Source organism: Aquarana catesbeiana, linkage group LG06, assembly GCF_042186555.1.
Source record: "Aquarana catesbeiana isolate 2022-GZ linkage group LG06, ASM4218655v1, whole genome shotgun sequence".
Classification (NCBI taxonomy): domain Eukaryota; kingdom Metazoa; phylum Chordata; class Amphibia; order Anura; family Ranidae; genus Aquarana; species Aquarana catesbeiana.
The window spans coordinates 214,835,560-214,850,799 of NC_133329.1; the positions used below are offsets into that span (position 1 = coordinate 214,835,560).

The 15,240-nt window shown below is 39.8% G+C and overlaps 1 protein-coding gene across 8 annotated transcripts in view; it reads right to left on the reverse strand.

Annotated features, from left to right (window-relative positions):
• Positions 1–1,285: 1,285 nt before the first annotated feature.
• Positions 1,286–15,240, reverse strand: part of METTL22 (methyltransferase 22, Kin17 lysine) — a 625,143-nt gene continuing 611,188 nt past the window's right edge. For 3 of the 8 annotated variants that reach the window (XM_073632991.1, XM_073632990.1, XM_073632988.1), the window contains one exon: positions 11,698–11,907. In XM_073632991.1, coding sequence (XP_073489092.1) covers positions 11,827–11,907 — 81 coding nt within the window. In that variant the 3' untranslated portion in view covers positions 11,698–11,826. Of the gene's footprint in view, positions 4,812–11,679; positions 11,908–15,240 lie in introns of those variants that run through there. The other 5 variants (XM_073632997.1, XM_073632995.1, XM_073632992.1 and 2 more) reach the window with 4 other exon arrangements.

Below are 15,240 nucleotides of genomic sequence, written 5' to 3' on the forward strand. Positions count from 1 at the left end.
TGGATAAGGTGAAGTTTTATATAGTTTTTTTTTATACTTGTGAAAGTATATGCTGTTATAAGGTCATAAGCATTTCTTGGGAGAGCTCACATATGGCAATAATTAGTTGGTTTCCTTTCAATTTCCCCCATCTGTGAGAAGGAAGGATTCACATTTTTTAAAAGATGCTCAAGTTTTAATGTTAGTTAAAAATATAATTTCTTTATACTACAATATTTCTTGATTAGGATATTTTTATTAACATTGGGTTTTAAATGAATATAATATATATATACTGATTTATGTAGTATTCGATTTAGAAAGTTAGGAAACCTATGTTGTATATGTTAAAAATAGGTTTACACACTGTTTTTGGTCACTCTTCAGAAATGTCAACCCCACCCGTGTGTGTGGGGAGAGAGGGTAGCTATGTCTCATTAAAAGCCCACGATTTTCTGTAGGACTATAAAGCTCAGAGATACTATAAGACAAGCCAGCCATTTTAGGAGAAGGTGGGGGCTGAATTTATGAGTAAAAAGCTAGTAACAGAGAGAGATTTGGCGGCAGACATTGCTGCCACATCATACACACACACACATCTGATTCAATCTTCATCTTAAGAATATAATACATTATTAATGACATTCTATACTATGATATTGTTCTGTAATATTTTGCTATTTTTATTATTAAATCAATTTTTGAGTCTTTACACGAGAACTGAACGGACTTTCTTGGAACTTTCCTCATCAATATGAATTATTGAAATATCGATATTACCATAAAAACGGGTTTCGACAAAAGACAACCCATGATATTGCCAATTTTCAAGGCTGCAGGAACACTTCACCTCTACAGTACATTTAGGTACTAACCGAATACTATTTTGTTGCTACTGTATGTAAACTGTGTATTATAATCAATTGCCATTTTTTTAATTGAATTTTTTTTTTTTTTATTGAGAAGAAGAAGATTTGGATTCTCATCTTAAGAAACAAGGCTTTAGTGTTGTATAGTTGGCTGAAACAATGACAAAATCAATTCTGCATTGTTCATTCAGGCTCCCATTGCTAATGAAGCAAAACCAAAATAACTATTCAATGTCTGGAGCATGCAAATAATTATTCAAATTGGTGGGGACCATTGATGATTTTGAAATGTCATTTTTACATTAGTCCAGACACTGACAGACATACAAGTATCAATATGCCATTTTGTCCAATTAGTGAATTGCTTTATGAACAAGTGTTCTTGTTTGTTAATATAATTATACAGTCCATATATCAGTATAACGCCAACACAGTAGTATCATCACAACCTTTAATAAAATGTAACATTCAAATTTAACAGTAAAATGTTTGAGAAATACAATAAAAATATAAAGTATTTATTTAAATTATATGAATTGCATTGCTATTGTAGTTCAAACAACAGTGGTCATGGTATCTTTAATTTAGCTAAGAGAAGAAAAAAAAAACAGGGCATTTTTTGGTTCATTTTGCACTATTCTTGTCCTATAAGCAGTAACTGCTTGCACTATGACAGATGCAGCCACCAATCATACAGTTAGAGGTAGGATGGCTTAAACATTTGTCATAAAATAATTTACTAAAGAATGCAGACCACACTTCGGGCACAATTGAATAAACCTATTTGTTTTTGCATTAATGTTTACCTAAAAGTTAATGGGTTTTATCCTGCTTCTTTCATATGATTTTGCCTTTAGGCCCTTTCACACGGGCTGCCCGATCAGGTCCGCCTGTCAGTTTTTCAGGTGGACTTCTCGTCCGCCAGCTCAGCGGGGATCAGCGGAGAGATCCCCCGCTGAGCAAACGGATTCTGCTTAGCGGAGGCACCCAGGTGAAAGGAGCCTTACAGATAATGTTCATAGGACTGTTTTAGTACTGAACCCCTTGCCGACCAGCCGCCGTCATTTTACGGCGGCGGGTCAGCACGATCCAGCAAACCATCGTAGCTATACCTCAGCTCACGGCATAGGGATAGCAGGAGCATGCGCCCGCTTCACAGCGGGCATGCCGATACCCATGGCCGACGGTCGCGATGACCGCTGGCGACGAGCAATCGTGAGCACGAGAGGCAGAACAGGGAAGTGTGTGTGTAAACACACAAATCCCTGTTCTGTTCTGAGAGGAGTGACAGATCCTGTGTTCCTATTAGCTAGGAACCACGATCCGTCACTTCCTCTAGTCAGTCCCCTCCCCCTTCAGTTAGAAACCTGTAGCAGGGAACACAGTTAACCCCTTGATCGCCCCTAGTGTTAAACACCTTCCCTGCCAATGACATTTTTACAGTAATCAGTGCATTTTTATAGCACTGATCGCTGTATAAATGCCAATGGTCCCAAAACTGTGTCACAAGTGTCCTATGTGTCCACCACAATGTCGCAGTCCCGATAAAAATCGCAGATCGCCGCCATTACTAGTAAAAAAAAATAATAATAAAAATGCTATAAATTTATCCCCTATTTTGTAGACGCTATAAGTTTTGCGCAAACCAATGAATATACACTTATTGCGATTTTTTTTAAACCAAAAATATGTAGAAGAATACATACAGTATCGGCCTAAACTGCGAAAAAATTTGCTTTTTTTAAAAAAAAATGGGGATATTTATTATAGCAAAAAGTACAAAATATTGCGTTTTTTTCAAAATTGGCGCTCTTTTTTTGTTTATAGCGTAAAAAATAAAAACCGCAGAGGTGATCAAATACCACCAAAAGAAAGCTTTATTTGTGGGAAAAAAAAGGACGTCAATTTTGTTTGGGTGCAGTGTTACATGACCGCACAATTGTCAGTTAAAAACGACACAGTGCCGAATCGCAAAAAATGGCCTGGTCATTCAGCAGCCAAATCTCCTGGGGCTGAAGTGGTTAAAAAAAAAATCCTAACTATAAAAATAAACTTTTATTACTCATTCCCATCAGCTAACTCATCAGCTAACTTTCTAGTATATTTTTTTGTTGTGTGTATTAACACATTAGAAATAATTAAAAGTTGCATAAGTTATTTCAGTTGTGTTATGTTATTTGATCAAGCTACAGTATTTTTTCATCTAAATATTACATTTTTTTTCTTTAAGAGTTTGTATTTTTTGCCACACAGTGTTATTTTATCTTTACTTTAAATAGCTCTTTGTCTGCTCCCCTCAATGAATAAAAGTGTTATTTTAGGAAGCAACACCCCCCTGTAAAAATCTTTGGGGATTTACTTGCACATAAAAAAAAATGCCATAGCTTGTATGCAGCAAATATAGCAGGTCCTTGTGATAAAACATTTAGTAATAAAAGAAATAATTTTGTAAAATGAGAAAAGAACATAGTAATACAAAACTGCATGTGTTATGCGTTTTATGCTTGAGTAGCTTTGTTTTAGCTTACAATTACATTAAATTAGCAAGTCATGATCCAGAAAACAATAAAACTGTTTATAAAATTCTGAAACTGATGTCTTTTTATATTTTTAAATGGATCACAATTCCACTAATTTGCATATTTGAGACATGTTTATAATTGTGTAGTCTTTGGGACTATCATCTATGCTTTTGTATCTAAAGAGCCACTGAACTACAACTAGGACAGGAATTCAGAATTGTTTCAGGTTCATTACTTACTAGATAGTCAGCTAGAATTAGGATGACAGCTGTGAACCTTTAAACATCATCTGAGAAGTAACAGCTCCTGTATTCCATCCTTTACAGGTTTGTTTTAAAACTGAATTCCAGGAATCCAGCTTATTTATAAAAAGTGAAGGTACACTATGAGTTAAGTCCAAAAAGCTGTTTGACATCTCTTGGGCTAATCTCTATTATTTACATCTGACAGTTTTATTGCACTGGTGGAAGATGACTAAACTGCATTACTATAAGCCCAAAGCTGATGCTTCAGATCTAAGCATCTTTAACATTAGAGTTGGTGCAGTTGTTATGCCTGCACCTCCCCTCCTCCTGCCCAATCACTGAAGCCTTTGTATTATTTGAACTCATTCACAACATACAAAGGCTTCTCCCATTGGGCAGCAGAGAGGAGGGGCAGGCACAGCTGCTCTGTGTGCCTCTCTTACACAACCCTGGGTGTCAGTGTATGCTCCAGCAGAGCCATAAACCTCTATGATTTAAATAGAGATAAGTTCAAGAGATGTAATGTACCACTTAGGACTCATAGTGTGCCTACACTTTTTACAAAGTGGCTTTATTCCTGGAATTCAGCTTTAAATATGTTATGGATTGCTTCTCTTACTTATTCTCAGTATATGTTAACAAGACAACTATATTCTAGTGTAATCCTTTTTGTGAATACAATCACCAGTTTATGAACAAGCGCTTAACTATAATTTTCTACACCAAGAACTGGCATTATTCTTTTATGTCCAGTTTAGAAAAACTAGAGAGGAAACTCTTCTAAAATTTGTGAGATTGCTTTTTTGTTTGTGCCAAATCTTAGAAGATATTTTTTTTTTTTGCCTTATCTGCATATGTTTATTCACTGTTTACACTTCGTCTTGATGACATCAATACATTGAAATAAAACTAGGCATGATCATCAAAAAAAGCAATGAATAAAAATAATTATTTACCAGTTGTTAAAAATACCCCCCCCCCCCCCAGTCCAATGTCCATCGTTTAAGCCTACTTTACACAAAAACTGCATTCTCCAAGACAAGTTTATGCAAAAAAAATATATATATATTTTCAGTAGCAAACAATATATTTCTGTATAATTCTCAGATCATTAGCGGCTCTGGTCTGTGCGGTTATACAGTAGGTCTTCTATAAACAGGTCACATAAGGGGGGAGGCAGTAATTTTCCACAGTTCCTGTCAAACCAAAAAAGAAAATAAGTTTAATCTTTACGTATATATTTTTGTACTTTTTGATATACTTCTCTAAGAATAAAGCTGGATTCCAAGCAACTAAATCCACAGCTAAAAGATACATAATGCATAGTAACACAAAAATAAGTTTTACACTGCACTCTGATATGGTCCTAGTTAAACAAAGCATGATTCTATAGATATAATAATATAATCAATGTTCTGGATATGCTAATTCTGAATATATTAGGTTTTATCACTAGTAGAACTGATACTAAAGCCTGGTACACACTAGTGTTTGATTTTTTGTTCAACCCAGCAGGCTCAAAAACTAAAGCGCTCAGGAGAAGCCGCTGTACTAACAAATCCAACGTTAGCACAACGATCTCCCCTGCTGAGCTATTGTGTTCTGACAGGGGGACAGTCCCCCCCTGGCATTACACCCCAGTCAGCGCCATCAGCAAGTGGCTGAGAGAGCTGATTGGATGCCGATCAGCAGACCTTTTTCAGTAATGCTCCTTTGACAGAAGCCGGCCAAGTAGCCGTCTTCCTGATGGAACAGCTGCCGTACACACTAATTTACTAACAGACATATGAGTCTGCATGTCACACCACTTCCTCAAACTCAACCTGTCCAAAACAGACATCTGTCAAGATGAATGGCACAACCATCAGCCCGTCCCCGCATGCCAGGGTGCTAGGTGTTAACCTAGACTCCGAACTTTCCTTTCGGCCCAACATACAATCACTTTCCAAAGCTTGCTGCCTCATCCTCCGTAAAATCTCCAAAATACGTTTATTCCTAACCACTGAAACCACAACGCTCCTAATTCACTCCCTAGTTATCTCTCGCCTCGACTACTGCAACTCCCTCCTCATTGGCTTACCTTTAAATTGGCCTATTTAGTCCATCATAAATGTTGCTGCCAGACTCATCCACCTTACAAACCATTCAGCATCTGCTAAAACGTTCTGCCAATCCCTCCAGTGGCTGCCACTCACCCAACGAATTTACAATACTAACAACAATAACTTACAAAGTCATCCACAACTCGGCCCCCAGCTACATCACTAACCTAGTCTCAAAATACCAACCAAATCATTCTCTTCGTTCCTCCCCCATAACCTCCTCTCATGCCCGCCTCCAGGATTTCCCCCGAGCCTGTCCCATCCTTTGGAATTCCCTACCCCAATCTGTCCGACTATCTCCAACTCTATCCACTTTTAGGCGATCCCTGAAAACTTCTCTTCAGAGAAGCCTATCCTGCCGCCACCTAACAACTTTATTTTAATTTTCTTCATCAGCTCATCCCCCACAGCTATTCCCTTTTGTAGGACTTGACCCTACCTTTTAGATCTAATGAGCAGGGGCCTCTAATTCCTCCTGTATTGAATTGTATTGGAACTGTACTGTTTGCCCTAACGTTGTAAAGCACTGTGCAAACTATATAAATCCTGTGTAATGATAATAATAATACAAACAGGCCAAATGTCGGCCAGTTTCTTTTGACCCGGCGGATGACACCCGACATTCGACCCGTGTGTACTAGGCTTTAGGGATGAGGTTTTGTTTGAGTCTAATATGAGTTAGGAGCAAACCCAGCAGTGCAGTACCGCTTTTGGCCTGAGGTGGGGGGGGGGGGGGCGCCTGAGCCGAGCCAAAAGTCACGTTCGGAAATGCATGGAAAGACCCGAGTACAGCACGGCTGACCTCGGCAAATCTCGGGTAGGAAGTCTTTCCGAGATTTGAGGTCAGCCGAAGTGTATTCGGGCCTTTTCGGCCATTTCAAGGCTCTCTGGCGCCCCCCTGCCTCTGGCCGCATGCGGTATTGCATCCCATTGAAGTCAATGCGGAACAAATTATTTTCGTTTCCATTGATTACAATGGGAAAACTCGCTTTGATATGCGAGTACTTTGGATACTCCTGGAACGGATTATGCTTGTAATCCGAGGTTCCACTGTAATGCGTGATTTTGCCACAATAATCAACTACCTATATTGCACTTCCTGGCCTTTGAACTTACATCAGATTGCCTGTAAGGGACAACAAGGGGAAGTTTGAAGAGCTAACACTATCCTCCGATCATATTTTTGATGGCTATTGTTGGATTTTACTTATGAAATAAAGATGTCTGTTTCCAGAGTGCAGCAGTCCGGGATTTTCTTGCTTCCATAGACTTGTGCACAGTCTGCACCGGACATTCGAGGGTGGAGGTTTTCTCTTACGATCTGTAAGGCTTGGAGAGTGGCATCTCCTTTCTAGGGGGGAAGTTTGAACAAGGGGCACCAATTGTTTTAGATGTAAACCCTTAAGTCAGCCATAGTACGAATCTATGATGGTTCAGTAGGCGAATGTACCCAAACTGATCAATGCAATTATGGCTGCAAATAGTAGTCACCGTGTTCTCCCGCCAGGAATGCCCCCTCCCCTCGCACCGGGAGAACACAATGGATCAGCAGAAGGGATTCCCTCATCAACACTGACTGCCCATGGTTGCAGGAAAGAAAATCACTCCATCCATGGCCGGCTTAACTGAATGTTTATTGCTGACAGGGAATTTACTGATGGTCCTGCATTGTATATAGTTATATAATTTGTCAGGTTTGAAAAAAAAAAAAACAGTCCTTTTATCATTAGCAAAAAAAAAAAAAAAGAAAGAATAAATAAATAGGAAACCTTCATATACACAATCCTTCTACCACAGTTGATCCAGAGGAAGGAAAAAAAAACATAGAAATCATGATCCAATTTGAACCAATGAGCGAAAAACCTTTTTTCCTGATCCCCCAAGCAATTGCATATTCCCATGATCAACAATCTCTGGTGGTATAACCTATAAGCGTTAATATCCAGTTATATTTTGCCAATTTAGGAATACATTCAGCTCGTTTTTAAAACAATCTAGCAAGCTGGCCAGAACTAGTTTTTGAGCTGTTGCTGCTGGCTGAGAAGACGACACTGTGGGGAGCAGTTGCATGGAAGGAGTAGCCTGCAAGAGTGAGGGATAAAAGAACTACATACACTTGATTGGAACCCTAGGTAAAAACAAGCTTTTTACTCTTGCAGTGCAGGGGGGATAAGGGTAAAAGGAAAGTTATTTGGAGTTCAGCCTCAGTGCTGCTAATGTTCTGCAGGTTCCTATCAACGTGCACTACAGTGATAACAGGCTTCAATGGGTTTTTCACAGGGCATATTTCAGAATGGTAGCTGGTGTTTTTTTTTTTTTTTTTTTTTTAACAGGCTTCTTTCTTGAGATAGTAACAGCAATGGAACATGCCTGTGCATCAGCACAGAAGCTTATAGTCTGCTTTGGCTGGGTGACAGGGTGATTTACAGGCAGGAGATCGTGGGATACAGGGGCAGAGTGCTGTCACCCCATAACCCAAAGTGCTCAAACAAAGACCTTTATTTCAGTATCACTAGCTGATCTTTTTTTGGGGGGTAAAACTAACCTTTAAAATAAAAATAGACTTTCCAGTTTATCTCACCATGTTAATGCTTATACGGGATTTAAGTGGCTGGGTGTTCATCTACTGTACATTAACAAACAATGCTTGATTTCTTTGCATTGCAATGCTGCAATGTATGTGCACAGATGTGTATATCAAAAATTCCTTTTGGCCACAACAACCGATTGATAGCTTGCACTTTAATTGTAAATACCTCTACTTTTTTTAAATCGTGATCTTTCCCTTCTTTTTTTTAACATTTAAAAGAAAAAATATATGTTTAACAACAGTGTGCACCTAAACAAACCTCACATGATATTGCTCACAATGACCACACCCCCTAAGCCCATGACTAAAATAAAAGTTAAGCATACACTGGTTGGCCACACATGTCAGCTTAGAGAGGAGGTTCAGTGTGCCAGTGCAGGCTTTGCAACAACCCAACAATGATGCAAACTCCAAAGCATCTTGCCTCACTAAACTGTTAACACCTCTGTATAACCGTGGATGCTTACTTTGATATAGGTGAGATATTGCTTTCGTAACAGATTCCTATGCCCTACCTGTTCCTTGTCTTGTCTTGCACTTGCTGGATCACTTCTGATCACAGAGGAGCTGTAGGGCTATTTGTGCTTTTTTTCTCCTAATGGACTGCAGGGAGTGACTGGGGTCTTGCAGGTTATATTATGTGCACTACTTTCAATACTTTTTACTCTTTCTACTCTCACCTACAAGGAGGTATTCCTTGTAGCCATCACCTCTGTGATATGAGTGTCTGAGCTGACCACCTTATTGTAAGGGACAAGGTGGTATCGAGACCTAGGACTTCCCTCTGCCTAAGTAAACGACCAGTTTTAATTGCTGTTCCGCTGTGCTTGCTGGACCAAAGCAAGGATGGCCTTACAAAAAAAAAAAATACAAAATAATAAAAATAAACAATGTTAATCTGTAAATTATGATTCTAATAGATCATAAGCTTAATAATAGCATGCAACGCCAAGCTGTGTTTCCAAAGTAAGCAAAATCCTTTCTTGCAATAAAAGAGGTGTAGACTACAGATAGAGAGACATCATTTTGCCCCTATACAAATCATTAGTAACATCTTGAATATGCAGTTCACAAAAAGGATATCAGAGAACTGGAAGAAATGTAGAGAAGGGCAAACAAAATAGCATGAAGGAGCTCAGGAAAGATTAACTGAACTGAATTTATTTAGGAGATTAGGGGGGATATGATCTATATATATAAATACATACAGGGGTCTATATAGTGAACTTGGTGTGGAGTTAAAGCAGAGCTCCACCTGTCTGCCTCCTTCCCCTACGCTGATACATTTGACACCTTTTGGGAAGCCGGTACCTGCCCGTGGCGAGCCAGAGTTTGGCCCCTCTCCTTCTCCCACAGCCTTCCATTCACAAAGCACAGTACGCTTCGCACATGCTCACTAGAAACCACAAGCCCCTTAGTAAAGATGGCGGCACCTGATAGCTGACAGAAGAATTGGCTCGGGCGAGGACACCACTGGATACATGGACAGGTAAGTGCCCTGGTATTAAAAGTCAGCAGCTACGGTATTTGTAGCCTCTGACTTTAAATTTTTTCTAAAGGAGCCAGGAGCTCCTCTCTAACCACTTGCCAAACAATGTAAACAAGGCGATTCCCCATTCTGCCTAATGACATGTCAGAGATCTTCTGCTCTCAGTGATCGGGAATAGTGATCTCATCCCCCCTACAGTTAGAACACACTTAAACCCTTGATCGCCCCCTAGTGTTAACCCCTTCTCTGCCAGAGTCATTTATACATTGATCAGTGCATTTTTATAGCACTGATCAATGTAATAATGTCACTAGTCCCCAAAAAGTGTAATTTGGGGTCAGATTTGTCCGCCGCAATGTCGCAGTCACGCTAAAATCGCAGATCGCCGTCATTACCAGTAAAAACAATAAAAAAATAAAAGTCTCTAAATCTATCCCGTAGTTTGTAGACGTGATAACTTTTGCGCAAACCAATCAATATACGCCTATTGCGATTTTTTTAACCAAAAATATGTAGAAGAAAATGTGTTTTTTTAACATATTTTGGATATGTATTATAACAGAAAGTGAAAAATATTGTTTTTTTTCAAACTTGTCGGCATTTTTTTTGTTTATAGCGCAAAAAATAAAAACTGCAGAGGTGATCAAATACCACCAAAAGAAAGCTCTATTTGTGGATAAAAAATAACCTGAATTTTGTTTGGGTACAGCATAGTACGACCACGCAATTGTCAGTTAAAGCGACAGTGCCGTATCGCAAAAAATGGCCTGGGCATTAAGGGGGCAAATCCTTCTGGGGCTGAAGTGGTAATCACTTTAAGGTCATTACAGAGAGGGCACTGTTTACGCCTGAAGGGAAAAGAGATTTAACATCCAAATATGGAAAGGCTTCTTAACAGTAAGTTTTTTTTAGTCTTCTTTTAGTTTAACTGTGGGTATAGGATTGTGTATATGAAGGTTTGTTTGTGTGTGTTTTTTTTCCACTGTGGGTTGAACTGGGTGGACTTTTGTCTTTTTCAGCCAGATGAACTATGTAACAAATAATCATTACCTTTGCATGTATAACCTCTGCCTCCTCCTGACATTTTTTTTTAAAAGGGATTGTCTAAATTTAATTGCAGTCATGACAATAGGGATAAATATGTGGTGGTTTGGTGCACACAACTATATCCGACAAGTATGCGGTGATGTGCAGCAAAGGACAGCTTTTCCTGTGTCAGCAACAAGTGTCTGCTGCAGACCCCAAGCAGAAAAAAGGCCCAAGCAAAAAATGATATACCTTCCTCCCAAAAATAAACCCTGATTTGGGAAAGCTGTAGGGTTTGCTGCTGCATGCACTTCTCCCTGGCCAATCCTATGTCTGGATTAGCAGACAAGGAGGTGGTAAAGGGTGCATTAACAGTGCTGGCAGGCCAGTGGCTGCTCTACAACTTTTGAGGAGGAAGATGAAAAGATTTCACTAGCAGCACTTAGGGGCAACTGCCATCTCTGTGTCCCTGGGGAGTAGGGGAGGAGATAAAGGGCAGATTAGCAGCCCCTGTAGGCCTGCATTAACTGTAAATCTAGCTAATGCACCCTTTTCCTCCTCCTCCCCAAGGGCACAGAGCAGCCACTTGTCTTAAAGTACCCTTCAGAGGTATTAGAAAAAGGATGCATTAGCACTGCTTGCAGACAACTGCCTGCTCTGAGCCTTTGAGGAGTGAGGATGAGGTTCAAGGTTGCAGCAGTGCTGTTTGTGGTCTGAGTGAAATAAATAAACAAAATGGCCCACACGGTGGCCATCCATTCCTCTGAACCTCTATGGGACACTTTGCACCATCAGATTTCTTGATCTTTTACTGGACATAATACAAACCCTCTGCCACATACCTGGCTTTTTGGGGGTGTTCCAGTACTTGGTCTTGCTGGGCCTCGTTGATATCCTGCTGGTGCAGGGAGGTATTTTTGTTTTTTTAGTGCTCTCTGGATCGACTCTGCTTTTTTTATGGTGTCTGTAGCTGATATTCTTTTATAAATCATTGTTAATACTCTTCATCTATAAATAAACCCCTGAAGAAAGAAGGGATTCTGAAACGCGTTGGACTCCATTACTCCATCATGGTAGTCCGAGACCTATGAGTATAACAGTTATTGATAGGCCACATTGATGTTCTTGTTCATCAGCAATTATTTGTGTTTACATGTATACATCTACTTCTTTTTTATAGATTTGTATAAATAAAATTATATTTTTCTAAATACTCTTCTTATACTGTGTTGCGTACACACGATGATTGATTATTTTCAATCACTAGGGCCATTAAAGTCCCGCAAGGGGGAAAATCTTTTCCACTTACTGATTTAAATAAAAGGCCGACACGACCTTGGTAAGAAGGTGGGAATAGGACCCAACACCACCTTGTCGTGGTGAAGAATTACAGTAGTTATGGTTCCTTACATGAAAGGGCCACCAAATCCGACACCCTTCTAGCCGAGGTGATAGCCATCAGGAAGGCTAGCTTTCATGACAGCATGACTAATGGAATTTCCTTGATAGGCTCAAATAGTTGTTTCTGTAAGACAGACAGCACCAAATTTAAGTCCCAAGGACACATAGGTGACCTAATAGGGGGAAGCAAATGAGTTGCTCCCTGCATAAAGGGTCGGACCAGCGAATGGGAGGCTAAAGGCCTTTGGAAAAATACTGACAGGGCTGAAATCTGACCTCTGATTGTACTCAAAGTCAATCTGATTTCCACAGCCGACTGTAGAAAAGAAAACATTTTCCCGATCATGTATTTCCATATTCTGGCTTCACACCAAGCAATATAAGTCTTCCAGACCTCATTATAGATCTTCCTAGTGACTGCTTTCCTAGCATTTACTAGGGTAGACACCACTGATCCCAAGAAGAAACAATCCTTCAGCACCCTGGCTTCAATAGCCATGACGTCAAATTTAGAGACTGTAAATTGGGGTGGAATATAGGACCTTGAGACAATAGATCGGGGCAACGTGGATGCGTCCATGGCCCGTCTACTGCTAAACTCACAATCTCTGGGAACCAGGGCCTTCTGAGCCAGGCTGGTACCACCAGGTTGACTGGAACTCCCTCTCTCTGAATCCTGCGCAACAAATGTGGAAGGAGAGGGATCGGAGAAAGCATAAACCAGGGAGTACTGACTCCATGAAACTACCAGAGCATCTGCTCTGATTGCCAGGGGATCCCTTGTTCGGGACACAAACTGATGTAGCTTGTTGTTGAACCTGGATAACCATAAAGAAAAATACTCCGCTATCCCTTAAGTGAAAATATTCCACACGTGTTCAGTGAAAGAACAAAGCAAAAAAAGAAACCAAAAATAACCACAAAATGCTGCTGCAACCTTAAATGTGAGACAACCCCCACCTTACTAACTGTACAAATAATAGGCTGCGCTGCTAGTAAATGAACGTGATCATGATGAATACAACCACCTAAGTGACAATTAAACGTAAGCAAAATATTTAGTGACAATTAAAGGTAAGCAAAATAGTAAAAAATATTCAATAACTGAAAAACATAAATCACATGCATGATGGTGAATAAGAATTCAGTGATCAAAACAATTAAATTGAGTCCATATAATCAAAAAATTAAAGTCCTTGTGGGTACAGAAACTTAATGGATAGAGGGAGAAAGACACCCTTTCTTCAAGTGATGTATAGCGTGCAAGAAAAAAACTGTCTCCCTAGGGAGCGTGGTATTGTAGGGAGTTCCTCCACCTCAAGTAAGTAAGCCCCTTACCAGATCCAAAGATCTCCTGTCAAAGAGATCATACACGCATGTGGCTGTGTCCCCCAGCCACTGGGTCTCTGTCAGGATGTGTGTCACAAGCCACCTCTCCGGGAAATCAGCCTAATGATGATGTTTCCGCTCCCAATCCATGAATAAACATAAAGAAAAATGCTCCATAGCGTAATACAGTTAAAAGCTACTTTATTAGATAAAAGAAAAGCACTTACAAAATGTGCAGTATAAATTCGCCTCTAAAATCACAAATGCGCTGGCCGGCTTCAGCTGCTGCCCGTTCCTTCCGGGTTCAGCGTGGTGTGGTGAAGACGTCAGCACGCCGCTCCTCCCTACGCCGTTTTGACAAATCTGTCGTCTTCCTGGGGTACAGGCGGCGTGCTGACACACCACCTATATGGGAACTCAAACAAGGGAACGCCCCCCTCTGAGATCAGGGCGTCCGAGGCCACCGCCGCCATCTTTGAATAGGGCAATCGGGACCTGTGTGTTGTTAATAAGAATGTAATCAAAGTCAGGGCGGGAGAGAAAAGACCAAGTAAGCCTATACACTCTATTGTTGCCAATAGCGTACAAGCCACAATGATACCCTGGATACCAAAGGGACTCCAAGATTCAGATCGGAATATACCACATCTGAAAGTAATGAGTAATATAAAGAATAAAAAATGATAAATAAAAAATAAAAAATAATAAAAAAATATTTAAAAAAAGCATCAGATCACCAGCATATAAGGGTGCCCTAGTGGCCTAATACTGTTATTGACTAAGGCTAGAAAATTGGTAATTTGACCCTTAAAAGCCCTGGTGACCTAATGGTATTAATATAGCCTCAGGCCAGAAAAAACTGGTGATTTAACCCTTAGGCTCAAAAATTACTTGCATAGAGTGACCCATTGAATTATAGTGAAAAATAATATAGGCAAGGAGGTCACACCATCCCTATCAATATTTAACTATACGCTGCTGTCTATCCGTGTGGGAATGAAACATGAGATTCAAAGAGAAATTGATATTAGGATACCATATGGAACCTAAATATGAATGGATATAGAAAATAATATTTTATAAAAATAAATCTCAATTATACTTTAAAAAATTCATTATCGAAGAATAAATTAGTTGTCAGGAAAAAAGGGGATTCCCTTTAGAGGTAAAATACGTCACTTCCTCAAATCTAGATAGCATACGTAAGGGTATTAGTTATCCTATGCTATCCAAAACATGTGCTGATGAATTACTAAGATGGTCATAATTTTTTACAAATAATGCCTACTTAAAAAAGCCCAAAACAAATTAGTGGACCTTTATGCTTATTGAATGGACTGAACTTCTTGATGAAGTATAGCCCATGCATCTTACTCCCTAGTGACCAAATTTAACTATAGGGATATCAGGAATATCCAATCAGTGTGTCAGTTGTCTAACAGACTAGATTGACTCAAAAAAACTTAGAAAGGACTAAAAAACTCAAAACTACATGGAAGAGGCGGGGGGGGGGGGGTTGGGGGGGTTCCCATACTTTATTCACCCACCTCCGGACACCATAATCTCAGACCAAGGCCATAAAATTACATATTTAACCATTATCAATGAAAGCGTTCACATCGGTATAAATATTCAAACCATGGGGGGTGTAACACCGGACACGATGGATCCAAGTCATTTCCAATCTG